General features: G+C 45.3%; 1 protein-coding gene across 1 annotated transcript in view; it reads left to right on the top strand.

Moving 5' to 3' along the window:
- Mst87F (Male-specific RNA 87F) overlaps positions 1–27,500 on the top strand; it is a 114,186-nt gene that overhangs the window by 47,913 nt on the left and 38,773 nt on the right. The window contains exons 4-8 of the mRNA XM_069331939.1: positions 612–755; positions 4,761–5,030; positions 5,409–5,462; positions 13,427–13,543; positions 14,070–14,222. Coding sequence (XP_069188040.1) covers positions 612–755; positions 4,761–5,030; positions 5,409–5,462; positions 13,427–13,543; positions 14,070–14,222 — 738 coding nt within the window. The remainder of the gene's footprint in view (positions 1–611; positions 756–4,760; positions 5,031–5,408; positions 5,463–13,426; positions 13,544–14,069; positions 14,223–27,500) is intronic.

The raw sequence follows: 27,500 nt of genomic DNA, 5'->3' as shown, positions 1-27,500 counted from the left end.
GAGGCCTTTGCCTTTAGCGACTGCTCCTAGATACAAAATGGTGGTAATTATTTCCACATTATCTTTCCACTGTTTTTGTCCTAGTATTTGAAGTGCAGCTTTTGAGTCTGTGTGTATGATTGCATTTTGAGTGTTTTGTGCAATCACATATGCGAATGCCTGTTGTATGGCGAACAGCTCAGTTTGGGTTGATGATACTAGTCCTCCCAGTCTCCAATATGCCTGTACGCTGGTCGTGCAAAGAGCAGCGCCAGCACTTTCATTTTCTGTGTCCACCGTTCCGTCTGTGAAGATGTGGGTGGGATTTACATTTCAGCGGAGTAGATATATAGGGAGGAATGAGGTGACGTGAAGTGAGGTGAGAGGCAATGTCTCTATTGAGATAAGAGGACATTAATAAGGTATTATACAGATAAATGTGTATCAATGATCCAATTCAAATCGGCCTTTAAAATCAAGTTTCAGCAAAATAGAGAACACATCACAATAAAAGAGATGAAACACATAACCCAACCCACACGTGTTTCATTTACATGTGTGTTGAGTTGATTAGCTTTGTCAATATTAGTGTGAAGGTCATAGCAGATGTTATTTTTTATTTTCTCCTGCAGGTGTCTTTACCGCACTGCCTGACGAAGCCTTTCCTGAAGGAGGCGGTGGAGAGGTACAAGAAGTTCATCTACCTGAAGTCAACCCATCCGGCAGAGTTCCTGGTCCCTTGTTATGATATGGACATCATCTGGCATGCTCATATGGTAGGTCTCATGCTCACACCAGCCCTCATGTTCTCACCAGCCTTCATGGTCACACCAGCCCTCATGTTCTCACCAGCCCTCATGGTCACACCAGCCCTCATGTTCTCACCAGCCCTCATGGTCACACCAGCCCTCATGTTCTCACCAGCCCTCATGGTCACACCAGCCCTCATGTTCTCACCAGCTCTCATGTTCTCACCAGCCCTCATGGTCACACCAGCCCTCATGTTCTCACCAGCCCTCATGGTCACACCAGCCCTCATGGTCACACCAGCCCTCATGTTCTCACCAGCCCTCATGGTCACACCAGCCCTCATGTTCTCACCAGCCCTCATGGTCACACCAGCCCTCATGGTCACACCAGCCCTCATGGTCACACCAGCCCTCATGTTCTCACCAGCCCTCATGGTCACACCAGCCCTCATGTTCTCACCAGCCCTCATGTTCTCACCAGCCCTCATGGTCACACCAGCCCTCATGTTCTCACCAGCCCTCATGTTCTCACCAGCCCTCATGTTCTCACCAGCCCTCATGGTCACACCAGCCCTCATGTTCTCGCCAGCCCTCATGTTCTCACCAGCCCTCATGGTCACACCAGCCCTCATGTTCTCACCAGCCCTCATGTTCTCACCAGTCCTCATGTTCTCACCAGCCCTCATGGTCACACCAGCCCTCATGGTCACACCAGCCCTCATGTTCTCACCAGCCCTCATGGTCACACCAGCCCTCATGTTCTCACCAGCCCTCATGGTCACACCAGCCCTCATGTTCTCACCAGCCCTCATGTTCTCACCAGCCCTCATGTTCTCACCAGCCCTCATGGTCACACCAGCCCTCATGTTCTCGCCAGCCCTCATGTTCTCACCAGCCCTCATGGTCACACCAGCCCTCATGTTCTCATCAGCCCTCATGTTCTCACCAGCCCTCATGGTCACACCAGCCCTCATGTTCTCACCAGCCCTCATGGTCACACCAGCCCTCATGGTCACACCAGCCCTCATGTTTTCACCAGCCCTCATGTTCTCACCAGCCCTCATGTTCTCACCAGCCCTCATGGTCACACCAGCCCTCATGGTCACACCAGCCCTCATGGTCACACCAGCCCTCATGGTCACACCAGCCCTCATGTTTTCACTAGCCCTCATGTTCTCACCAGCCCTCATGGCCACACCAGCCCTCATGGTCACACCAGCCCTCATGTTTTCACCAGCCCTCATGGTCACACCAGCCCTCATGGTCACACCAGCCCTCATGTTTTCACCAGCCCTCATGTTCTCACCAGCCCTCATGGTCACACCAGCCCTCATGGTCACACCAGCCCTCATGTTTTCACCAGCCCTCATGTTCTCACCAGCCCTCATGGTCACACCAGCCCTCATGGTCACACCAGCCCTCATGGTCACACCAGCCCTCATGTTTTCACCAGCCCTCATGTTCTCACCAGCCCTCATGTTCTCACCAGCCCTCATGGTCACACCAGCCCTCATGGTCACACCAGCCCTCATGGTCACACCAGCCCTCATGTTTTCACCAGCCCTCATGTTCTCACCAGCCCTCATGTTCTCACCAGCCCTCATGGTCACACCAGCCCTCATGGTCACACCAGCCCTCATGGTCACACCAGCCCTCATGTTTTCACCAGCCCTCATGTTCTCACCAGCCCTCATGTTCTCACCAGCCCTCATGTTCTCACCAGCCCTCATGGTCACACCAGCCCTCATGTTCTCACCAGCCCTCATGGTCACATCAGCCCTCATGGTCACACCAGCCCTCATGTTCTCACCAGCCCTCATGTTCTCACCAGCCCTCATGTTCTCACCAGCCCTCATGGTCACACCAGCCCTCATGTTCTCACCAGCCCTCATGGTCTCACCAGCCCTCATGGTCACACCAGCCCTCATGGTCACACCAGCCCTCATGGTCACACCAGCCCTCATGTTCTCACCAGCCCTCATGTTCTCACCAGCCCTCATGTTCTCACCAGCCTTCATGGTCACACCAGCCCTCATGGTCACACCAGCCCTCATGTTCTCACCAGCCCTCATGGTCACACCAGCCCTCATGGTCACACCAGCCCTCATGTTCTCACCAGCCCTCATGTTCTCACCAGCCCTCATGCTCACACCAGCCCTCATGCTCACACAGTAAGTCCAACCCGGCCGGCTTTAGATAATTCAGACATTTTCCCTCGCCAATCTAGGGGATTTTATCCAGGATTTTCCTTGATATAGCAGATACCTCGTATGGAACAACTAAAGTATTCCTTGAGTTGGCAGATACGTGGCGCGGGAAGCTCTTCAATCTGTGAAACTTCCTGTTGGTATTGCACGCTCAGAGCGTGGTGAGATATTGCTCCCTGACTCCCTGAATACTTTTCAAGGATGACAACTTTTTTAATCACGGTGAAGACTCATTGGGAGTCGAGGGAAGAGAGTAATATCTCTCTGATTCAGAGTTAAGGCTCCAAGGTCACTGAGGTAAGGTTCTGAGGTCACAGAGACAAAGTTCAGATCACGAAGCATCTAGGTAACATTCAAAATACTAACTGAATGAATGATAGAACTACGAGGGTATACCACTAACTCGTATGAATGATAGAACTACGAGGATATACCACTAACTAGTATGAATGATAGAACTACGAGGATATACCACTAACTGGTATGAATGATAGAACTACGAGGATATACCGCTAACTGGTATGAATGCAGGAATTACGAGAATTACCTACTGATGCCAATGTCTTACACCAGTTTATCAGGACTGACGGATCAGGTTTGGCAGTCATACAGCACGATCTGGAAACCTATTCGTTCACCTTCATTTAATTTTGTGTCATATTTGACCAATTATTATCTTGAAAGATGCAATCTCCAATGATCAAAGGCAACGACGTCATCCCCTACCCAGGAAATTTAATATTTTCAAACTAGCTAATGCTAGATGCAGTGAAAAGGTAAAAATATATCGAACGTTTTTAAAATCATCGTATTTTATCCCATACTGAATACTTTTAGAGTATTTTTAAATCACAGGGAGTCAAAAAAAAAGAATGTTCACTAATCCCTCTATGTTAACATATGGATTTATGTAAATTAAGTCAGAGTTTCCAGATTTCTCATTTGCATACAGATTGATAATCGCTTTTACTATTATTACTCCGCAAAATTTTGCTTTATGTTTTTTAATTATTAAATCAAGTTTAAATCAAAGAATAGACGATAAGATTCACGTGATCAAGAAAGAGTTGGTAAGCAGCTCCTTAAACTTTATGTTTTACAGTAATATTTATGTAAGCAGTAACGATGATGATAATCTGTACCAATAGATGTTGAAAATAGCATTTCTACAATCACTGAGGGAAGGGAAAGGAACTTTTAGGAGAAAGTGCCAAGCGATTACGACTATATAACCCTTGGAAGGGATCAGGATAAAGATTTGGGATGGGACGGGGAAAAGGAATGGTGCCCAACCTCTTGGACGGTCGGGGATTGAACGCCGACCTGCATGAAGCCAGACCGTCGCTCTACCGTCTACTTAGGGAGATAAAAATATTTACACTAGCGCTGAGGAGAATAATGGTATTTGCATAAGAACTGAGAAATAGTATTTAGACCCCCTGACTATGCCCAACCACTTGGGCTGGACGGTAGAGCGGCGGTCTCGCTTCTTGCAGGTCGGTGTTCAATCCCCGACCGTCCAAGTGGTTGGGCATTATTCCTTCCCTCGTCTCATCCCAAATCCATATCCTAACCCCTTCCAAGTGCTATATAGTCATAAGGTCAACTTCCCAACAACTTCCACACAACCTTCCCATAACCTCCCCACAACCTCCCAATAACTTCTCCACAACCTCCCCACAACCTCCCCATAACCTCGCCACAACCTCCCCCACAACCTCGCCACAACCTCCGCACAACCTCCCCTACAACCTCGCCACAACCTCCGCACAACCTGGCCACAACCTGGCCACAGGCCCAGTGTATCACCGGACACTCCTCGCAGGTACACCCAAAGAAGTACCAAAAAGACACCCAGCGAGTCCTGGGCAAAACCCTGAACCACGACGACTCTGTGAACGACCGGTCGCCGGGGTCGAAGTTGTCCACGTCCGACGGCTCCACGAGGCGGCTGTGGGCTCAGGCCTTCGGGGAGACCTTCAGCAGGAACGGCTCCATGTTTCGTGGTGATCCTCCGGCGTGTGTGATCCAACCCATCCCGCCAGAGCTGAAGAAGGCGGCGCTGGGGTCAGCTTTCCAACTCCACGTCAGGAAGGTGAGACTCTAGTGGAAAATTTCTTGACTCTGTGGAAAACGTCTCTGTAATTTTACGCTTGTAATTTCTTAACTCTTGAATGTGGAAAATTCATAATTTGCAACCCTGAGAAATTAAAAAGGGAAAGTGGTTACGTTTGGGGTCAGTCCTAAACTCTTATTTTCTGAATATATCAAATGTTACTTGACAATCTTGACATCAGTAACTTGACGTTACTTGACATCAGAGTATCTTGCTCTGATGAAGGCGAATTGTGCCGAAAACGCGTTCAGTATTCTCCATTTTCCAAATGTAGTTTTTCCGCTTATTCATATAATGGCTATACCGGAGAGTGTGTTCAACCTTCGGTGACTAAAACTTACTTCAATTCCTCGACAGGTGGCGATCGGCGGCGCGCCTCCTGGGACTCTAAAAATCAAGTTGCTCCACCAGGTAAAGTGAGGTTATGTTTACTGTGTTTGGCAACCCAAGCTCGCACACTTGTATATCATACTTTCAGACTTGCTGTTTTAGTTCCTCATTCTCTCGTAAGGTGGCTTGTCAACTCACACTCTCACACTGTTGCTCCGTTCCTCATATTTTCACAATGTTGCTTAGTTTGTCATACTCTATAGGTTGTCACCTCACTCTTTCACACTGAGGTTCACACTCCAACTGAGTACCTCACACTCCAACTGTAACTGGGGGGTTCTCTCACTCTCACAAAGTACTGTTGCATAGATTAAATTATAGACTCTCACATTTATTATAAAGGAAAATTTCAAAATGCATTTTTCTCCCAATCACAATAGACTTGATAATGGTCCAGGACGGACCGAAACGTCGTCGTCTCCTTATCTTCTGGTGTGTGGTTTAGTAATCATATCTTCAGCCACGTTATTGTGACTTGTCGTTTGCATTTTTCTTATTATAAAATAGGTATTTTGACTGTCACAATTTCACAAATAAGAAATATATTTACAGCATCTTGCTTACATTAATATTCTACAACAATCTCAATATGAAGGCAATGCAACAACATATCATTTAAGGTGTCTTTCAGTGCACAAACAACAACACTTTCAAAAATCACATCATATCTACAAGTAAGTTGTCAACTTATTCATCACGGGTTCTTCCCTGTGTAACTGTTGAGTTGGGGATTGTGTTTTCCATGTTTACATTCCTTCTTCTGCTCTTCTTTCTTGCTTCTGCTCTTCTTTCTTGCTTCTGCTACTGCTCTCCTCTCTCTTCTTTAGTCATATTCCTCCAGGTCAATCTTGAAATATTTAGACGTTTACACATCTTTACTAGAATTGTGTCTTTCATGGTCTCGTTCCTAAATACTATAATTACCAGTCAGTTTCATTTCTTGCTGTACTTGCCTAGCCTGAGAAACTTGCATGTGTACGTGTACGTGCGCTCTTACAGAACTGTACTCACCTGCTACTTAGCTAATGCTTAGTTCTGAGATTAAGCTCCAGCTTACAGTCACCGAGTTTAGGTGTTAGAACGAGTTTGGAACGAGTGGAACGAGTTTGTTAGCTCTGAACTGTCGAGATCCAAGGCATCAGCTGTTCGACAGTTTGACAGATTCATTACCAAAAACGAGGTCCTCCAAGCTTGGCCTGGCCGGTAGAGCGACAGTCTCGTTTCATGCAGGTCTTCGTTGAACTCCCGACCGTCCAAGTGGTTAGGCACTATTCCTTCCCAATTCTGATCCCTTCTAAGTGCTATATATAATGGCTTGGCGCATTTTCCTTACAGTTCTCTTCCCTTCTATGCCTAGACAAGACTTTCTCTTACTCGGGAATGGAGGCTCTTCATTCCAAATAAAAGGTCCTGCAGAATTCGACCATTCTCGAATTCGACCTGGACCATTCTCAATCGACTTGAGAATGGTCCAGGACGGACCGAAACGTCGTCGTCCCTTCAATTTCTAGTGTGTGGTCTGGTCAACATCCTGCAGAATTGTTTTTCAACATAAAGTGAGATTATTATGAGGTGAAAACTATAAGCCAGTACGATTGGATTGCATCTGGAAGGGATATGAGTGCATGGAACTGGGATAGAACTGTGGGAAAGAATAGTGTGCAACTCCCTTAGGCAAATGGGGATCGAATACCAACCTGCAATAAACGAGGTCGACGCCGTATCCACCAGTCCAAGTGGTTGGGTCATTTTTTTCATGGTAGAAATACCAAACTTCCCATAGCCGGGAGGATAACGATAAAAGGTTCATTCTTGCGGCAGAAGTTGCGTTTGCTGGCCCCAAAATGTGTCCACGCAGTGTTGGTTCTCACTCTATTCCCGACACCAACTGCAGTTGCCCTACAAATATCAGCAAGCGCTTCGCTTCGTGAAAATTACAGTTGGCAGCGACGCCATACCTTCTCTGTGTGTCGGGCTCTGCATCCGGTCGACCCCCTGGCACTAACATTAGTGTACCAAACGGTACCTTTTATGTGCCAAGAGGTACCATTTATGTACAGAGCTGTACCCTTTATGCATCAAGAGGTACAATTTATGTACCGAGCTGTACCATTTAAGTACCGAGGCGTAACCTCTATCAACCAAACAACAACATTTGCGCATTGTGCGGTAAACAAAATCTCTATTACGGTCTTTTCCTGCGAATTATCGTGCGCTTGGAATTCCATCAGATCAGAGCCGCCTGGTGGCAGTGTTTAACATGTCGTTATCAATAACGCGGATGTTCCCCCTGGGTTGGTAACGTGCTTCCTAGCCTGCAGCAGGTCGCCTGCGTTTTCTGGTCAATGTTTGGTATGTATATCCTGCGCTGGATAGCCTACGTTCCATGGTCTACGATACCTGGTCTGGACTACGCTATCTGGCTTGGAGTTAGTGACCTACGTAAGCCGGATCTAAGACGGAAACCCAAATTTTCGAGAGCCAGACTTTAGGCCAAGTTTCATCAAGCCTTTTACGAAACGTGTACATCTTTTCCTAATAAACAGCGGCTTTGTTTATATCTATTTAACAGTTTACGAGCTTCGAAATTTCACAACCTACAGTTATTATGGCTATGAACAACCTCGGAGTGCATCGAAATGCATAAACCTTTCATTGATGTAAACAAAGCCGCCATGATTGAGGAGAGATCTACAGGTTTCGCAAGTGGATTGCATGAGTCGTGGCCCCCTGGAGGCGTGCAAGGAACGCCGAGGTTAAGCACCACACTCTCACAAGAGTGTGGGTGTCGTGGGGATAAATCTTCTCCAGTCTTCAAACACGCTAGCAAACACGACTTTCATCTTCAACCCGGCTTCAGGTTCCCTTAGAGAGAGAGAGAATATAGATTTTGCACCATTACCGCCCATTAGCGTTTTACCCTCCACCCATTCATCCCTTTACTGCCCCTTAGTGTTTTACTCTCTCCCCTTTCCCCTCATCCCCACTACTGCCCCTTAGGGCATAACACACTCTTCCTTCGGGGACGTCGTTTCATCTCCACGAGTTGCTCCCGTGGGGAATATACTCCAAATTTTCAACTATTTGGCAGCTACAATATTCCCGTTTTGAGGTATTGGGTCGAGCTCAGATGTTCTTACACTAATCCCTTTGATCAGGGGTTTAAAGCTTTTACCAACCTTCAGCATCGGCTTAAGAATCTCGTCCCCCAAAAAATTGTTTTTAATGTGCATTTTTAGTGAAACGTTATCATCATCAATGGATCTAATTATCTATTGACAGCGGGCTGTCAATAGATAGCGTAGTGACTATCTTATTTACAAACACAGTCAATACTAATTTAAGAATCTTATCTCTTATAAGGATAATAGTCTTATCTCCGAGGACACAGAACCCGGGATATAATCTTTAGTTTACTGTTAATCCACTAGGAATAAATACTAATTACAGTCAATACTAATTTAAGAATCAAGACCAGGATTCCCTAAACATTTAGGCAACCTCTTGCGAAGCCTGTATATCTTTTCTCAATCATAACGGCTTCGCTTATATTTATTAAACAGTTTGTGAGCTCCGAAGCCCTGTGAGGTTGTTTATAACAACATATTGTGGACGTTACAAGCTCGTAAACAGTGTTTATAAATGTAAACAATATGTCACGATTGATGAAAGATGTACAGGTTTCGTATGGGGTTGTGAAAAGGATTTAATGAAACCCGACTGAGAACTTCTTCTCTGGTCCAATTACACTGTAATTAACATGACTGCCTCCAGAGATATGTTTGCAAACAGGACCACAATTGCAAACAATGTCCTTGCAGGTGATTGTTGGTGAACAATTGGTGGTTCAAAAATACTTCTTTACAATCGTCACAAGAACACTACTGTTCACATTAGTTACTGGGAGACCAAACACTCACACACATCAGCTACTTGGAGACCGGATACCCACATACCAACTACTTGGAGACCGGATATCCACATACCAACTACTTGGAGACCGGATACCCACATACCAACTACTTGGAGACCGGATACCCACATACCAACTACTTGGAGACCGGATACCCACATACCAACTACTTGGAGACCGGATACCCACATACCAACTACTTGGAGACCGGATATCCACATACCAATTACTTGGAGACCGGATACCCACATACCAACTACTTGGAGACCGGATATCCACATACCAACTACTTGGAGACCGGATACCCACATACCAACTACTTGGAGACCGGATTCCCACATACCAACTACTTGGAGACCGGATATCCACATACCAATTACTTGGAGACCGGATACCCACATACCAACTACTTGGAGACCGGATACCCACATACCACCTACTTGGAGACCGGATATCCACATACCAACTACTTGGAGACCGGATACCCACATACCAATTACTTGGAGACCGGATACCCACATACCAATTACTTGGAGACCGGATACCCACATACCAATTACTTGGAGACCGGATACCCACATACCAATTACTTGGAGACCGGATACCCACATACCAATTACTTGGAGACCGGATACCCACATACCAATTACTTGGAGACCGGATACCCACATACCAATTACTTGGAGACCGGATACCCACATACCAATTACTTGGAGACCGGATACCCACATACCAATTACTTGGAGACCGGATACCCACATACCAATTACTTGGAGACCGCATACCCACATACCAATTACTTGGAGACCGGATACCCACATACCAATTACTTGGAGACCGGATACCCACATACCAATTACTTGGAGACCGGATACCCACATACCAATTACTTGGAGACCGGATACCCACATACCAATTACTTGGAGACCGGATACCCACATACCAATTACTTGGAGACCGGATACCCACATACCAATTACTTGGAGACCGGATACCCACATACCAATTACTTGGAGACCGGATACCCACATACCAATTACTTGGAGACCGGATACCCACATACCAATTACTTGGAAACCGGATACCCACATACCAATTACTTGGAGACCGGATACCCACATACCAATTACTTGGAGACCGGATACCCACATACCAACTACTTGGAGACCGGATACCCACATACCAATTACTTGGAGACCGGATATCCACATACCAATTACTTGGAGACCGGATATCCACATACCAATTACTTGGAGACCGGATATCCACATACCAACTACTTGGAGACCGGATACCCACATATCAACTACTTGGAGACCGGATACCCACATACCAATTACTTGGAGACCGGATACCCACATACCAATTACTTGGAGACTGGATACCCACATACCAATTACTTGGAGACCGGATACCCACATATCAACTACTAGGAGATCAAACAAGCACACATTAACTCAGTAAGACAAAAATACCAAATGTTCAACATTCTAAGATCATTTCTGCCAATTCCCTTAATTTGGTAATAAGGTAAAAATGAAACAATTTTACCTAATCAGGAACTTATCAACCTAACGTTAATATCACGGTGGATTAATATGCCCTAACACGTCAACACAAAATTCGACGTATTGGATGATTGCGTTAAAAATACGACGTATGAGGTGATAAGACGGATTGTTAAGCTTGAAGAAGGCTGTGGTTTAACTTCTTGATGCAGGATAATAGTCTTATCTCCGAGGACACAGAACCCGGGATATAATCCTTAGTTTACTGTTAATCCACTAGGATTAAATAGCAGATATTGTTCATTGCACACTACCACAAACTATGCACGCAACGACACCTTGAAGGAGCTTGTCTACCCAGGACACATAATATAGTTGAACATAATTGGCCAATGTCTTTAAGATGGGGTCGACTCCCATTGCGACAACACCCCCCCCCCCCTCCCCCCCTGTAATGTCTGATATGATGGTGGTTATTCCCATAGAGTTATTCAGTTTATATATAGATTCAACGTTTATTTTTTACAATATATGCAACATATTCTTTTGCCTTGGTCTTGAAGACGGTCGAATCTACCTCAGTGTTAGCTGGGTGATGATTGTTGGTTGGTTGATATTGTTTAGTTAATTCACATTAACTAAATGTGAATTAACATTTAGTTAAGGTTGACATTGATAAATGTAATGCATTGCCAGTATTTAGTGATCTAATGTCGTTGTATCTGTGGACTAATTCGGTGATATTGGTTAGGATATCGCTGATGATAATCTGGTTATGTGAGGGAAATTAGGTTCTTTGATGGAGTCTTCTTATTTGTGTATTGTCAGGCATCTTGAAAGAGATATGAGATATCCTGCCCGAAACGCTTTGCGTAATAGTAGCTTTAGGCATTGTATGTACTAGCTCTATCTATAAATTCATCAATATTTGTATCACACCTCTTATGTATGTACTTTACCTGAATAAACATTTGAATTTGAATTTTTAATTTTGAATTTGATATTGTTGTCTTGCCAATATATTGAGATCGTTGAGGCTGACAGTCTTGAAGTGGGCATAGGAGGACAAAGACGACAATTGTCTTCCTTGAGGAGTTTTGTTTGCTATCGGGAGAGTTCTTAATGACCCAGTTGGCGATCTTCTTGCTCTTGTAGTGCATTGTCAACTCAGTTTCCTGATTGGTGTCGTAAAGGGGTCATGTTTTTACGTGAGTTCGGTAGATGGGACAGATGGTGTGGTGTTCAAAGATGGTGTGGTGTTCAAAGATGGTGTGGTGTTCATAGATGGTGTGGTGTTCAAAGATGGTGTGGTGTTCAAAGATGGTGTGGTGTTCAAAGATGGTGTGGTGTTCAAAGATGGTGTGGTGTTCATAGATGGTGTGGTGTTCATAGATGGTGTGGTGTTCAAAGATGGTGTGGTGTTCATAGATGGTGTGGTGTTCAAAGATGGTGTGGTGTTCAAAGATGGTGTGGTGTTCAAAGATGGTGTGGTGTTCAAAGATGGTGTGGTGTTCAAAGATGGTGTGGTGTTCAAAGATGGTGTGGTGTTCATAGATGGTGTGGTGTTCATAGATGGTGTGGTGTTCAAAGATGGTGTGGTGTTCAAAGATGGTGTGGTGTTCATAGATGGTGTGGTGTTCAAAGATGGTGTGGTGTTCAAAGATGGTGTGGTGTTCAAAGATGGTGTGGTGTTCATAGATGGTGTGGTGTTCAAAGATGGTGTGGTGTTCAAAGATGGTGTGGTGTTCAAAGATGGTGTGGTGTTCAAAGATGGTGTGGTGTTCATAGATGGTGTGGTGTTCAAAGATGGTGTGGTGTTCAAAGATGGTGTGGTGTTCAAAGATGGTGTGGTGTTCAAAGATGGTGTGGTGTTCAAAGTATATCAACAGTTACCTCAAAGATTCGATCTACAGTTACCTGTAGATTATCTCGAAGGTAGCATTGTGGTTCACCCTTATTTTAATACTCTCTTGGAACTGGCGCAGTCCGTTACTCCTAGCACTAACAATCGTCACCCCTAGCACTAACAATCATCACCCCTAGCACTAACAATCGTCACCCCTAGCACTAACAATCGTCACCCCTAGCACTAACAATCGTCACCCCTAGCACTAACAATCGTCACCCCTAGCACTAACAATCGTCACCCCTAGCACTAACAATCGTCACCCCTAGCACTAACAATCGTCACCCCTAGCACTAACAAACACCCCTAGCACTAACAATCGTCACCCCTAGCACTAACAATCGTCACCCCTAGCACTAACAATCGTCACCCCTAGCACTAACAATCGTCACCCCTAGCACTAACAATCGTCACCCCTAGCACTAACAATCGTCACCCCTAGCACTAACAAACACCCACTTCACCCTGACATAAACACTCGAGGTTAACAGCCTATCTCGATCTAACAAACCTATCTAGGTGACTATAGTATACATTGTATGTATGTATACAATGTATACATTGGTCACCCTAACACGAACACCCGCGTCACCCTGTCACAAGACACCAGCATAACGTCCCACGGAGCTCTAAGGCGTTGCTGTTCCTTCCCCCACAGTTCCGTAACTTGGAGAAGCAACGCCTTGGGAAGATCACCATCTTCAAGGAGCACGGTTATGACATGTCCGAACACAACATCGCCGATCTGGGCTTCGAGTTTACCCTTCCTGATAAGGTAAGTCAGACTCAGGGCCTCGGGCCAGATTCTCGAAGCTGTTACGCAGGTACTTACGAACGTATACATCTTTCCTTAATCTTTGACGGCTTTGGTTATATTTGTTAAACAGTTTACAAGCATGAAAACTTGCCAATCAACTGTTGTTATTGTTATAAACAGCTTCCTAGTGCTTCGCAGCTTATTAACTGTTTAATAATTGTAAACAAAGCCGCCAAAGATTGAGAAAAGATTGACAGGTTCGTAAGTGCTTGTGTAACTGCTTCGTGAATCTGGCCCCAGGTTCGTAAGTACCTGCGTAACTGCTTCGTGAATCTGGCCACAGGTTCGTAAGTGCTTGCGTAACTGCTTCGTGAATCTGGTCACAGGTTCGTAAGTGCTTGTGTAACTGCTTCGTAAATCTGGCCCCAGGTGCGTAAGTACTTGCGTAACTGCTTCGTGAATCTAGCCCCTGGTTCGTAAGTGCTTGCGTAACTGCTTCGTGAATCTGGCCCCAGGGACTTACCTGCCTCTCCCTCCTCTACAGGTGGTGCGGGACCAGTTTGTTTTGGAGATGGTTAGTCAAAAGGACGGGATCAAGTCCATGTTGACTAGCGGGTCCCAGAGCTTCGAGTGCAATGGTCACTTCGACTTCACAGAGTTGCTTAAACTACGGGATGACACCGCGACTATCATCAAGGTAAGCCGTTGTTGCTGTTGTTTAAGATTCGCTACTTGGAGCAAAAAGTTGCAAGGAGCACGGGCTATGGTGAGCCCGTAGTCAAGGTAAGCGATGTGTGTCTTAGCCTCCTCTCTCTTTCTGGCTATATGTGTCATTATGTTTCTCCTTGATTCTTGCTAATGAGGATCAGTTTCCTCTCGCCAGAGCAGATGGTAATGTTGTGTCGTGGTGTGTGTGTGTGTGTGTGTGTGTGTGTGTGTGTGTGTGTGTGTGTGTGTGTGTGTGTGTGTGTGTGTGTTGGTGTGTGTGTGTTGGTGTGTGTGTGTTGGTGTGTGTGTGTTGGTGTGTGTGTGTGTGTGTGTGTGTGTGTGTGTGTGTGTGTGTGTGTGTGTGTGTGTGTGTGTGTGTTGGTGTGTGTGTGTGTGTGTTGGTGTGTGTGTGTGTGTGTGTGTGTGTGTGTGTGTGTGTGTGTGTGTGTGTGTGTGTGTGTGTGTGTGTACTCACCTAGTTGTGTTTGCGGGGGTTGAGCTCTGGCTCTTTGGTCCCGCCTCTCAACCGTCAACGCGTGTGTGTGTTGGTGTGTGTGTGTGTGTGTGTGTGTGTGTGTGTGTGTGTGTGTGTGTGTGTGTGTGTGTGTGTGTGTGTGTGTGTTGGTGTGTGTGTGTGTGTGTGTTGGTGTGTGTGTGTGTGTGTGTGTGTGTGTGTGTGTGTGTGTATGTGTGTGTGTGTGTGTGTGTACGTTGCTCTTCAATCACAATTATTACGCTAAAATATGTTCTTATTCCTGACAAGACAGTGTAAACCGGATGCCACATTCACCCAAACACAAATAAGGAGTAGTTACGATGCCTTTGTTTATGACAGCACTGACACACGTTCACAATCACTGGCATACGAGGCTCTCACGTTACCTAGACGGCCATAATGCTTCGTTATTCATAACGCTCTCATTCAACCTCAGACTTGACATACCAGATGTTGGGAGTGAGTTCTACTAACCTCTTGAAGGGTATTGATGAGTATTAACCTCTGTAGGTTTACTAATTGCCATCACAATAGTTTAGAAGTCCTATAGTAAGTATACAATCGTCCAGAACATAGTCCTGGACTAAGGTGAACTCTGTATGTATACCAAGTAACGGAACACACTTGTGAGTATCCCGCTGCGGTGATAGTGTTCTCAGAACTGAGATCCAACTTGGAGATATTTGATGAGATTATTTATATTTATTTTTTATATGAGAACTAAACCACAGACTAAAAGATGAGGAGACGTCGGCGACGTTTCGGTCCGTCCTGGACCATTATCAAGTCGATTGTGGGGTCCAGGACGGACCGAAACGTCGTCGACGTCTCCTCATCTTCTGGTGTGTGGTTTAGTCGTCACATCTTCAAGCCTCGTTATTGTAACTCATCGTCTGTTTATTTTTGATGATTTCAATGGACCGATCATTCCAAACTCTCTGCAGACTCATTTTGATTGAATTGCACTATTAGATAATTGTTAGGTTGAGCCCTTAAGGAACACTCTTATGAGCACAAATGCACAAATGTGCAACCCCCCTCAACACTCGCAATTCTTTCCCCTCCCCCAACACCCATAATCCCTCCCCCCAACACCCCCAATCCTCCCCCCCAACACCCCTAATCCCTCCCCCCCAACACCCCCAATCCTCCCCGCCCCTTCACTTAACGTTCACACTCCCACAGAATGTACCAAAAAAAAAAACAGTCGCCATGAATAACCAGAAACTGCAAATAGGAACTGTCCTCACGTCTAGTATATACTGAAGTATATTCCCCGGTGTTCTAAACTGTTCTTGGTATAACCTTCAGTGATCTAACTGATTGTGAGAGGGTGTCCCACAGTGTTCTTTAGTGGCGTGTGAAACATCCTACAGAGTTTTCTAGTGTTGTGAGACATCCTACAGTGTTTTCTAGTGTTGTGAGGGATCCTACAGTGTTTTCTAGTGTTGTGAGACATCCTACAGTGTTTTCTAGTGTTGTGAGAGATCCTACAGTGTTTTCTAGTGTTGTGAGAGATCCTACAGTGTTTTCTAGTGTTGTGAGAGATCCTACAGTGTTTTCTAGTATTGTGAGACATCCTACAATGTTTTCTAGTGTTTTCAGACATCCTACAGAGTTTTCTAGTGTTGTGAGACATCCTACAGTGTTTTCCAGTGTTGTGAGGGATCCTACAGTGTTTTCTAGTGTTGTGAGAGATCCTACAGTGTTTTCTAGTATTGTGAGACATCCTACAGTGTTTTCTAATGTTGTGAGAGATCCTACAGTGTTTTCTAGTATTGTGAGACATCCTACAATGTTTTCTAGTGTTTTCAGACATCCTACAGAGTTTTCTAGTGTTGTGAGACATCCTACAATGTTTTCTAGTATTGTGAGAGATCCTACAGAGTTTTCTAGTGTTGTGAGACATCCTACAGTGTTTTCTAGTGTTGTGAGGGATCCTACAGTGTTTTCTAGTGTTGTGAGACATCCTACAGTGTTTTCTAGTGTTGTGAGAGATCCTACAGTATTTTCTAGTATTGTGAGACATCCTACAGTGTTTTCTAGTGTTGTGAGACATCCTACAATGTTTTCTAGTGTTGTGAGACATCTTACAGTGTTTTCTAGTGTTGTGAGACATCCTACAGAGTTTTCTAGTGTTGTGAAACATCCTACAGAGTTTTCTAGTGTTGTGAAACATCCTACAGAGTTTTCTAGTGTTGTGAAACATCCTACAGAGTTTTCTAGTGTTGTGAAACATCCTACAGAGTTTTCTAGTGTTGTGAGGGATCTTACAGTGTTTTCTAGCGCTGTGAGGGATATCCTGCAGTGTTTTCTAGTGTTGTGAGGGATATCCGTCAGTGTTCTCTAGTGCTGGGATATCCCCCATATCCAGCCAGTGTTCCCTAGTGCTGGGATATCCCCCATATCCAGCCAGTGTTCCCTAGTGCTGGGATATCCCCCATATCCACCCAGTGTTCCCTAGTTCTGGGAAGGATATCCATTAGTGTTCTCTAGTAATGTGAGGAAGGATAGCCATTAGTGTTCTCTAGTAATGTGAGGAAGGATAGCCATTAGTGTTCTCTAGTAATGTGAGGAAGGATAGCCATTAGTGTTCTCTAGTAATGTGAGGAAGGATAGCCATTAGTGTTCTCTAGTAATGTGAGGAAGGATATCCATTAGTGTTCTCTAGTAATGTGAGGAAGGATAGCCATTAGTGTTCTCTAGTAATGTGAGGAAGGATAGCCATTAGTGTTCTCTAGTAATGTGAGGAAGGATATCCATTAGTGTTCTCTAGTAATGTGAGGAAGGATAGCCATTAGTGTTCTCTAGTAATGTGAGGAAGGATAGCCATTAGTGTTCTCTAGTAATGTGAGGAAGGATAGCCATTAGTGTTCTCTAGTAATGTGAGGAAGGATAGCCATTAGTGTTCTCTAGTAATGTGAGGAAGGATAGCCATTAGTGTTCTCTAGTAATGTGAGGAAGGATATCCATTAGTGTTCTCTAGTAATGTGAGGAAGGATAGCCATTAGTGTTCTCTAGTAATGTGAGGAAGGATAGCCATTAGTGTTCTCTAGTAATGTGAGGAAGGATAGCCATTAGTGTTCTCTAGTAATGTGAGGAAGGATAGCCATTAGTGTTCTCTAGTAATGTGAGGAAGGATAGCCATTAGTGTTCTCTAGTAATGTGAGGAAGGATAGCCATTAGTGTTCTCTAGTAATGTGAGGAAGGATAGCCATTAGTGTTCTCTAGTAATGTGAGGAAGGATAGCCATTAGTGTTCTCTAGTAATGTGAGGAAGGATAGCCATCACCTGCTACAAGCGTGAAGAAAACGAACGCGGTCTGCTACCAAATGGGGACTTGGAAATTTAGCCCAATTTATTATGCTGCTTTGCATAGAAATTACTCCTTGTCCGGGGCAGCGTTAGGTAAGTTCCTATTAGAGCGCGAATTAAGTGTGCCAAATTTGTCGTATTTTTACGTTAATGCGACGAACAGCGAGAACGTTAGTGGCAGAAGATTATTAATATTATAACGATAATTATCCTCTAATGTCGTTGGAAAAGCGGCGGAAGTTAAGAGGTGCTTAATCGTCGTCGTTCCGATGGTGACCGTCTAAACGACGTGTTGGGACGCTCGTTACGTCGGGGGTAGACAGCAGGGGGCGACCATTACGTCGGGGTAGACAGCAGGGGGCGACCATTACGTCGGGGTAGACAGCAGGGGGCGACCATTACGTCGGGGTAGACAGCAGGGGGCGACCATTACGTCGGGGTAGACAGCAGGGGGCGACCATTACGTCGGGGTAGACTGCAGGGGGCGACCATTACGTCGGGGGTAGACAGCAGGGGCACCCATTACGTCGGGGTAGACAGCATGGGCACTCATTACGTCGGGGTAGATAGCAAGGGGCACCCATTACGTCGGGGTAGATAGCAAGGGGCACCCATTACGTCGGGGTAGATAGCAGGGGGCACCCATTACGTCGGGTTAGATAGCAGGGGGGCACCCATCACGTCGGGGTAGATAGCAAGGGGCACCCATTACGTCGGGTTAGATAGCAGGGGGGGGCACCCATTACGTCGGGGTAGATAGCAAGGGGCACCCATTACGTCGGGGTAGACAGCATGGGCACCCATTACGTCGGGGTAGACAGCATGGGCACCGATTTCGTCGGGGTAGATAGCAGGGGGCACCCATAAGTAACATGGTTCCATAAATCAACAAATCATTGTTTCCTGTTCTATAGCTATCATAATAAAACAAAATAAGAACCCCCAAAAATATATATTTAATAATAAAACTATTTTGATTAAATTCCAGATTTAAAAAATACTTCAGTTTACATAGAAAACTACTGACCAGAGATTGAGACATTTTTACTTGTCAGGAGTAATTGGTAGAGAGCAAGTTGTGTAAGCTGAGTGTAGTGTTAAGCTGGGTGTAGGATTAAGCTGGGTGTAGGGTTAAGCTGGGTGTAGGGTTAAGCTGGGTGTAGGATTAAGCTGGGTGTAGGGTTAAGCTGGGTGTAGGGTTAAGCTGGGTGTAGGGTTAAGCTGGGTGTAGGGTTAAGCTGGGTGTAGGGTTAAGCTGGGTGTAGGGTTAAGCTGGGTGTAGGATTAAGCTGGGTGTAGGGTTAAGCTGGGTGTAGGATTAAGCTGGGTGTAGGGTTAAGCTGGGTGTAGGGTTAAGCTGGGTGTAGGGCTAAGCTGGGTGTAGGGTTAAGCTGGGTGTAGGGTTAAGCTGGGTGTAGGATTAAGCTGGGTGTAGGGTTAAGCTGGGTGTAGGATTAAGCTGGGTCCAGGGTTAAGCTGGGTGTAGGGTCCAGCTGGGTGTAGGGTTAAGCTGGGTCTAGGGTTAAGCTGGGTCTAGGGTTAAGCTGGGTGTAGGGTCCAGCTGGGTGTAGGGTTAAGCTGGGTCTAGGGTTAAGCTGGGTCTAGGGTTAAGCTGGGTGTAGGGTCCAGCTGGGTGTCGGGTTCAGCTGGTCACCCCAACACGGGAAGGACTGCCTGTGTCAGTGTGCTGGACGCCTGACGGATGAGATGCTCAAAAACATTCATTTATTTTCATTATTATTATTATTAAAAACACACCCATCCCTATTATCCAGCTCACAGTTTACTCCCTGGTACCTACTTACTGCTAGGTGAACAGAGGCATCAGAAATGCTATTCAATTGTTTCTGCCTCGTCCATGGATTGAAAAAGGGTCCCCTCGAACGTTCACTTGCTTTAGGCGATATTGAAATTATATTAATTTGTAAAAATAACATAAATAATCCCGAATTAGTGAAGTTGTTTATCTTCATATTGATATGAGTATGGAGTCTGCCGCCACCATGTGACCTCTTACGAGTCTGCCGCCACAATGTGACCTCTAACGAGTCTGCCGCCACCATGTGACCTCTTACGAGTCTGCCGCCACCATGTGACCTCTTACCTCACTTTATTTCCTTCCTACTGACACTCAATTAATGCTCTTACATATTCCTGCTGCTTATTCAAAGACTCTTATTCTATATGTTTTCCTTAAGGGAACCGGTGGCTGAGCGGACAGAACACTGGACGCGTGATCCTGTGGTCCTGGGTTCGATCCCGGGCGCCGGTGAGAAACGATGGGCAGAGTTTCTTTCAACCTGATGCTCCTGTTACCTAGCAGTAAATAGGTACCTGGGAGTTAGTCAGCTGCCACGGGCTGCTTCCTGGAGGTGGAGGCCTGGTCGAGGACCGGGCCGCGGGGACACTAAAGCCCCTAAATCATCTCAAGATAACCCTTGGTCAAGTGAGTGCGACTCACAAAGACCAGTACTTAACTGTGGCAGTCTTCGTCCGTAGACTTAATTTTTATCCATGCAAGATTTACGTGATTTCGCCCGAAAATCACCTCGAATAGACAATCATTGTTACACACTATTTAAATATCACTGTTCATGGAATTACACTTACCTGGTGACGGTCTTAGTATCCCGTGACACCATACGTTTATGGTGACTTGGTTTCATGTTGACTTAATCCCCCCCCCCCCTAACACTATTCCTTCATGGTGACTCGGTTTTCCTGACAATATACTGCATGGTGACACAGTTTTCTAGACAATACACCTTCATGGTCTCCTAGACACCACACTCTCATGGTGACTCTGTCTTCCTTACAACGTACATTAATGGTGACTCAGTCTCTCTCATACTATACCGTCATGGTGACTCAAAGCCCTGGATATTATATTATAGTACCTGAGGGCTCAGTAAACAATACTAAAATGGTTCCAGACGAAGCAACACAACGTTGAAGTTGCTAAGACAGAATGTTTATGTCTTTCTTTAAAAATATTACAATTATTATGATATATATTGTGCTTGACACTTCAGACGAATTCTGAGCATATCAACGTCTTTTTCACCTTATCAGTTCTGCAATGATGGTTCTGGATTGATCTGAACTATCATGTTACAGTGAATTCCAGGGATTATCTGCCTGTTGGGGGGTGGTTCATCACCAGGTTCGAATTAGCACAGCCAACAGGGGGTTCAGCCACTCAGACGCGCAACCTGTAATAAGCTGTCTAACAGAAGACTCTTGCCTTGCAGTTCTGACAAGCTTTCCTCAACGTTGCAGCTCTACTTACACGAATCCAATTTCAATAATCGTTTTTATCGGAAACACCTTCTGGATTCAACAAAGTTTATTTAATGGTCAATAGCCATCAAATGCTTTTTAACGAGCGTGAAGCGGATTTATTGTCAAAATAAAACTTTGGAAAACAGTGCTGAATATGATCGTAAAATTGGAAATATTGCCAACTATTGGCGGGTGAGAGGCAATGAACGCCTCACTTGCTATGATATCCGAACTGCCAAAAAAATTTTGCACAGTGCAAAAATTTGATCCCTAGCAGAGTGGGTGGAGAGATAAGGTTCCCTCCACTCCCTTGCAAATACCGCTATCAGCTCTCGCTATTTTTATGCAATATTTTTCATTCCTTACGGATGCAATTTTTTTTTATTCATTCCCACTAAAAAATGATCGGCGATATCAGCAGTGGTTGACAGTTTGGTGCGATAGGGGAATACGCGAAGAGTCGCATGAGATGTTTTTTTAGGTAATGGAATGTTTAGTAAGGAGTCATAAAATTCATGAGGGTAGGTGACGCCAGGAGCATCCATGAGACTTGGAAGATAAGATGTCTTCTCTTCCACAACTTGGAAGACAAGATGTCTTTTCTTCCACAACTTGGAAGACCAGATGTCTTTTCTTCCACAACTTGGAAGACCAGATGTCTTCTCTTCCACAACTTGGAAGACCAGATGTCTTTTCTTCCACAACTTGGAAGACAAGATGTTTTGTCTTCCATAACTTGGAACACCAGATATTTTGTCTTCAAAGACAAGATGTCTCATCCTTAAGACAAGTGATAAGGATGAGACAAGATGGAAGGCAAGATCACACACGTTGATTATACGATGTCTTGGAAGACATTTCTGATGCTTCTCTCAACACCTCCTCCCTTGGAAGTGAGGAGGTGTTAAGAGGAGAAGAGAAGATGTAGGGGTGATAAGGAGAAGGTCGGGAGAATATGCATATAAACACCAAAAGGAGATGAAGATAGGAGGCGAGGTGGTTGTAGTGGCAAGTGAGGAAGGAGAGGTGGAGAACGATAAGGTCATAAAAAAGTGTGGTGAAAAAGGTGTTCCTCATCATAAATGGATGAGGAAGATTGATGAGGAAGATTGATGAGGAAGATTGATGAGGAAGATTGAGAGGGAAGGCATAAAAATACTGTGTTAAAGAGGAGGTTAAGTGGAAAGGTGCGTGTAAAATATGTGATGTTGATCAGGGAGAACATGAGACAGTCAGTAACAAGCCTCTAGGTCCATGTCTTTGTTAGCAACTAAGAAAGGAATAGGATTATCAACACCTCTACTGATCTTACTGAAGCGACCATACGAGTCATAAATACTCATACTCCGCCCAAGTAAAACAGAAACAAGCAACACTTAGTGGGCCAGCCAGAGGCTTAGGGCCCGCGCAGGAATATCCCTGAAAAAAAACTCTACTGACTTCCATGTGTATAGAAATCAAAATAACAACTATAGAGGCTCTCTCCCAACCCTCCACTTATTTGATTTACACTGATGGCTGATGAAACGTAGACAAGCACGACCAAGCCGACGTGACAAGCACAATAGATATTTTTACAAAAAAAAAAAAAAGATGGAATAATGTGTTGGTTCTGCAGTGATTAACAAGAGCACAACATTACACACACAGACAGCGTGTTTGTCTCGGTGAGGCTGCAGGATCCAAATAAATTCCGTAGAATTTCTGGTGGCAATTCTTATACCATGTCGTAGCTCAGTCGATTAAGGCAGCGTCTGGGATGCTCTCGGACGTAAGTTCGAATCCTCATCACGGCCCTTGTGGATATGTTCATGGCACTGCATCTACTCTCACTACTACTTCTTAAGCCTGAGACTCTACGACATTTTCTACCATTACTACCTGTGCCACCGGTCTTCTCAGAGAGCCTTATGCTATGTTATAGAGGACCTTTTGTCATAAAGGGGCCTGACAGCTGAGTGGACAGCGCTCGGGATTCGTAGGCTAGAGATTCCGGGTTCGATCCCCGGTGGAGGCGAAAACAAATGGGAAGAGTTTCGTTAATCCTGATGCCCCTGTTTACCTAGCAGTAAATAGGTACCTGGACGATAGACAGCTGCTACGGGCTGCTTCCTGGGGATGTGTAGCAAAAGGAAGGCCTGGACGAGGACCGGGCCGCGGGGATGGTAAACCCCGAAATCATCTCAAGATAACCTCAAGAAGAGGAAGATAACCTTGTTTCTAAATCAGTTTTTACCCTGGTCGTTTCTAAATCAAAATTTACTCATCGTATGTCTACTGTTTTGAGTTATATTTTCTGTAGATAAATTTAAAATTAAATTTAAAATTAAATTTAAAATTAAATTTAAAATTAAATTTATATCGTGTTTGTTACGCTTTTTTTATTTATATTCTTCTGTCATGTTACCTCATGAGAGAAGTGGTACCCCTCATGTTACCTCATGAGAGAAGTGGTACCCCTCATGTTACCTCATGAGAGAAGTGGTACCCCTCATGTTACCTCATGAGAGAAGAGGTACCCCTCATGTTACCTCATGAGAGAAGTGGTACCCCTCATGTTACCTCATGAGAGAAGTGGTACCCCTCATGTTACCTCATGGGAGAAGTGGTACCCCTCATGTTACCTCATGAGAGAAGTGGTACCCCTCATGTTACCTCATGGGAGAAGTGGTACCCCTCATGTTACCTCATGGGAGAAGTGGTACCCCTCATGTTACCTCATGAGAGAAGTGGTACCCCTCATGTTACCTCATGAGAGAAGTGGTACCCCTCATGTTACCTCATGGGAGAAGTGGTACCCCTCATGTTACCTCATGGGAGAAGTGGTACCCCTCATGTTACCTCATGAGAGAAGTGGTACCCCTCATGTTACCTCATGAGAGAAGTGGTACCCCTCATGTTACCTCATGAGAGAAGTGGTACCCCTCATGTTACCTCATGAGAGAAGTGGTACCCCTCATGTTACCTCATGGGAGAAGTGGTACCCCTCATGTTACCTCATGGGAGAAGTGGTACCCCTCATGTTACCTCATGGGAGAAGTGGTACCCCTCATGTTACCTCATGAGAGAAGTGGTACCCCTCATGTTACCTCATGGGAGAAGTGGTACCCCTCATGTTACCTCATGGGAGAAGTGGTACCCCTCATGTTACCTCATGAGAGAAGTGGTACCCCTCATGTTACCTCATGGGAGAAGTGGTACCCCTCATGTTACCTCATGGGAGAAGTGGTACCCCTCATGTTACCTCATGGGAGAAGTGGTACCCCTCATGTTACCTCATGAGAGAAGTGGTACCCCTCATGTTACCTCATGGGAGAAGTGGTACCCCTCATGTTACCTCATGGGAGAAGTGGTACCCCTCATGTTACCTCATGGGAGAAGTGGTACCCCTCATGTTACCTCATGAGAGAAGTGGTACCCCTCATGTTACCTCATGGGAGAAGTGGTACCCCTCATGTTACCTCATGGGAGAAGTGGTACCCCTCATGTTACCTCATGGGAGAAGTGGTACCCCTCATGTTACCTCATGGGAGAAGTGGTACCCCTCATGTTACCTCATGAGAGAAGTGGTACCCCTCATGTTACCTCATGGGAGAAGTGGTACCCCTCATGTTACCTCATGGGAGAAGTGGTACCCCTCATGTTACCTCATGGGAGAAGTGGTACCCCTCATGTTACCTCATGGGAGAAGTGGTACCCCTCATGTTACCTCATGAGAGAAGTGGTACCCCTCATGTTACCTCATGGGAGAAGTGGTACCCCTCATGTTACCTCATGAGAGAAGAGGTACCCCTCATGTTACCTCATGAGAGAAGTGGTACCCCTCATGTTACCTCATGGGAGAAGTGGTACCCCTCATGTTACCTCATGAGAGAAGTGGTACCCCTCATGTTACCTCATGAGAGAAGTGGTACCCCTCATGTTACCTCATGAGAGAAGTGGTACCCCTCATGTTACCTCATGAGAGAAGTGGTACCCCTCATGTTACCTCATGGGAGAAGTGGTACCCCTCATGTTACCTCATGAGAGAAGTGGTACCCCTCATGTTACCTCATGGGAGAAGTGGTACCCCTCATGTTACCTCATGAGAGAAGAGGTACCCCTCATGTTACCTCATGAGAGAAGTGGTACCCCTCATGTTACCTCATGAGAGAAGTGGTACCCCTCATGTTACCTCATGGGAGAAGTGGTACCCCTCATGTTACCTCATGAGAGAAGAGGTACCCCTCATGTTACCTCATGAGAGAAGTGGTACCCCTCATGTTACCTCATGAGAGAAGTGGTACCCCTCATGTTACCTCATGAGAGAAGTGGTACCCCTCATGTTACCTCATGAGAGAAGTGGTACCCCTCATGTTACCTCATGAGAGAAGTGGTACCCCTCATGTTACCTCATGAGAGAAGTGGTACCCCTCATGTTACCTCATGAGAGAAGTGGTACCCCTCATGTTACCTCATGAGAGAAGTGGTACCCCTCATGTTACCTCATGAGAGAAGTGGTACCCCTCATGTTACCTCATGAGAGAAGTGGTACCCCTCATGTTACCTCATGAGAGAAGTGGTACCCCTCATGTTACCTCATGAGAGAAGTGGTACCCCTCATGTTACCTCATGAGAGAAGAGGTACCCCTCATGTTACCTCATGAGAGAAGTGGTACCCCTCATGTTACCTCATGAGAGAAGTGGTACCCCTCATGTTACCTCATGAGAGAAGTGGTACCCCTCATGTTACCTCATGAGAGAAGTGGTACCCCTCATGTTACCTCATGAGAGAAGTGGTACCCCTCATGTTACCTCATGAGAGAAGAGGTACCCCTCATGTTACCTCATGAGAGAAGTGGTACCCCTCATGTTACCTCATGAGAGAAGTGGTACCCCTCATGTTACCTCATGAGAGAAGTGGTACCCCTCATGTTACCTCATGAGAGAAGTGGTACCCCTCATGTTACCTCATGAGAGAAGAGGTACCCCTCATGTTACCTCATGAGAGAAGTGGTACCCCTCATGTTACCTCATGAGAGAAGTGGTACCCCTCATGTTACCTCATGAGAGAAGTGGTACCCCTCATGTTACCTCATGAGAGAAGTGGTACCCCTCATGTTACCTCATGAGAGAAGTGGTACCCCTCATGTTACCTCATGAGAGAAGTGGTACCCCTCATGTTACCTCATGAGAGAAGAGGTACCCCTCATGTTACCTCATGAGAGAAGAGGTACCCCTCATGTTACCTCATGAGAGAAGTGGTACCCCTCATGTTACCTCATGAGAGAAGTGGTACCCCTCATGTTACCTCATGAGAGAAGTGGTACCCCTCATGTTACCTCATAAGAGAAGTGGTACCCCTCATGTTACCTCATGAGAGAAGAGGTACCCCTCATGTTACCTCATAAGAGAAGTGGTACCCCTCATGTTACCTCATAAGAGAAGTGGTACCCCTCATGTTACCTCATGAGAGAAGAGGTACCCCTCATGTTACCTCATAAGAGAAGTGGTACCCCTCATGTTACCTCATGAGAGAAGAGGTACCCCTCATGTTACCTCATGAGAGAAGTGGTACCCCTCATGTTACCTCATGAGAGAAGAGGTACCCCTCATGTTACCTCATGAGAGAAGAGGTACCCCTCATGTTACCTCATGAGAGAAGAGGTACCCCTCATGTTACCTCATGAGAGAAGTGGTACCCCTCATGTTACCTCATGAGAGAAGTGGTACCCCTCATGTTACCTCATGAGAGAAGAGGTACCCCTCACGTTACCATGTGGAGTACCCATGTATCATGTCTTACATCTCATGTCTCACAAGACATGAGAGACCTCATGTCATGAGGACTCTCCAGCAGAGTAAGAAGCGCTCCCGCTACACTACAAGACAATTTTGGTTATAAATCCTCGTAATTTCCTTGTCTTTCTGTCAACTGAAGATAATAAAGGAACCAAGTTTCAATCACTTGACTTATCGAGGATTTGAACAGTCCAGAAAAATACGAGATCCAAGAGAAGGAAATATTGCCTCAAGATATTGAGGATTATCATATATTAAAATAGTTAGCAACCATATGAATACAACATTTAAGGTGTTTCTCACCTTTAAGAAAGTCAAAAGCAGAATTATTTGTCGCAATATTATTATTTTCATATATGGTATTGAATCCAGTGGGATCTAACTCCTTTGGCC

This window comes from Procambarus clarkii, chromosome 26 (genome assembly GCF_040958095.1).
Source record: "Procambarus clarkii isolate CNS0578487 chromosome 26, FALCON_Pclarkii_2.0, whole genome shotgun sequence".
Lineage (NCBI taxonomy): Eukaryota > Metazoa > Arthropoda > Malacostraca > Decapoda > Cambaridae > Procambarus > Procambarus clarkii.
This window is presented reverse-complemented; position numbering and strand designations above follow the sequence as displayed.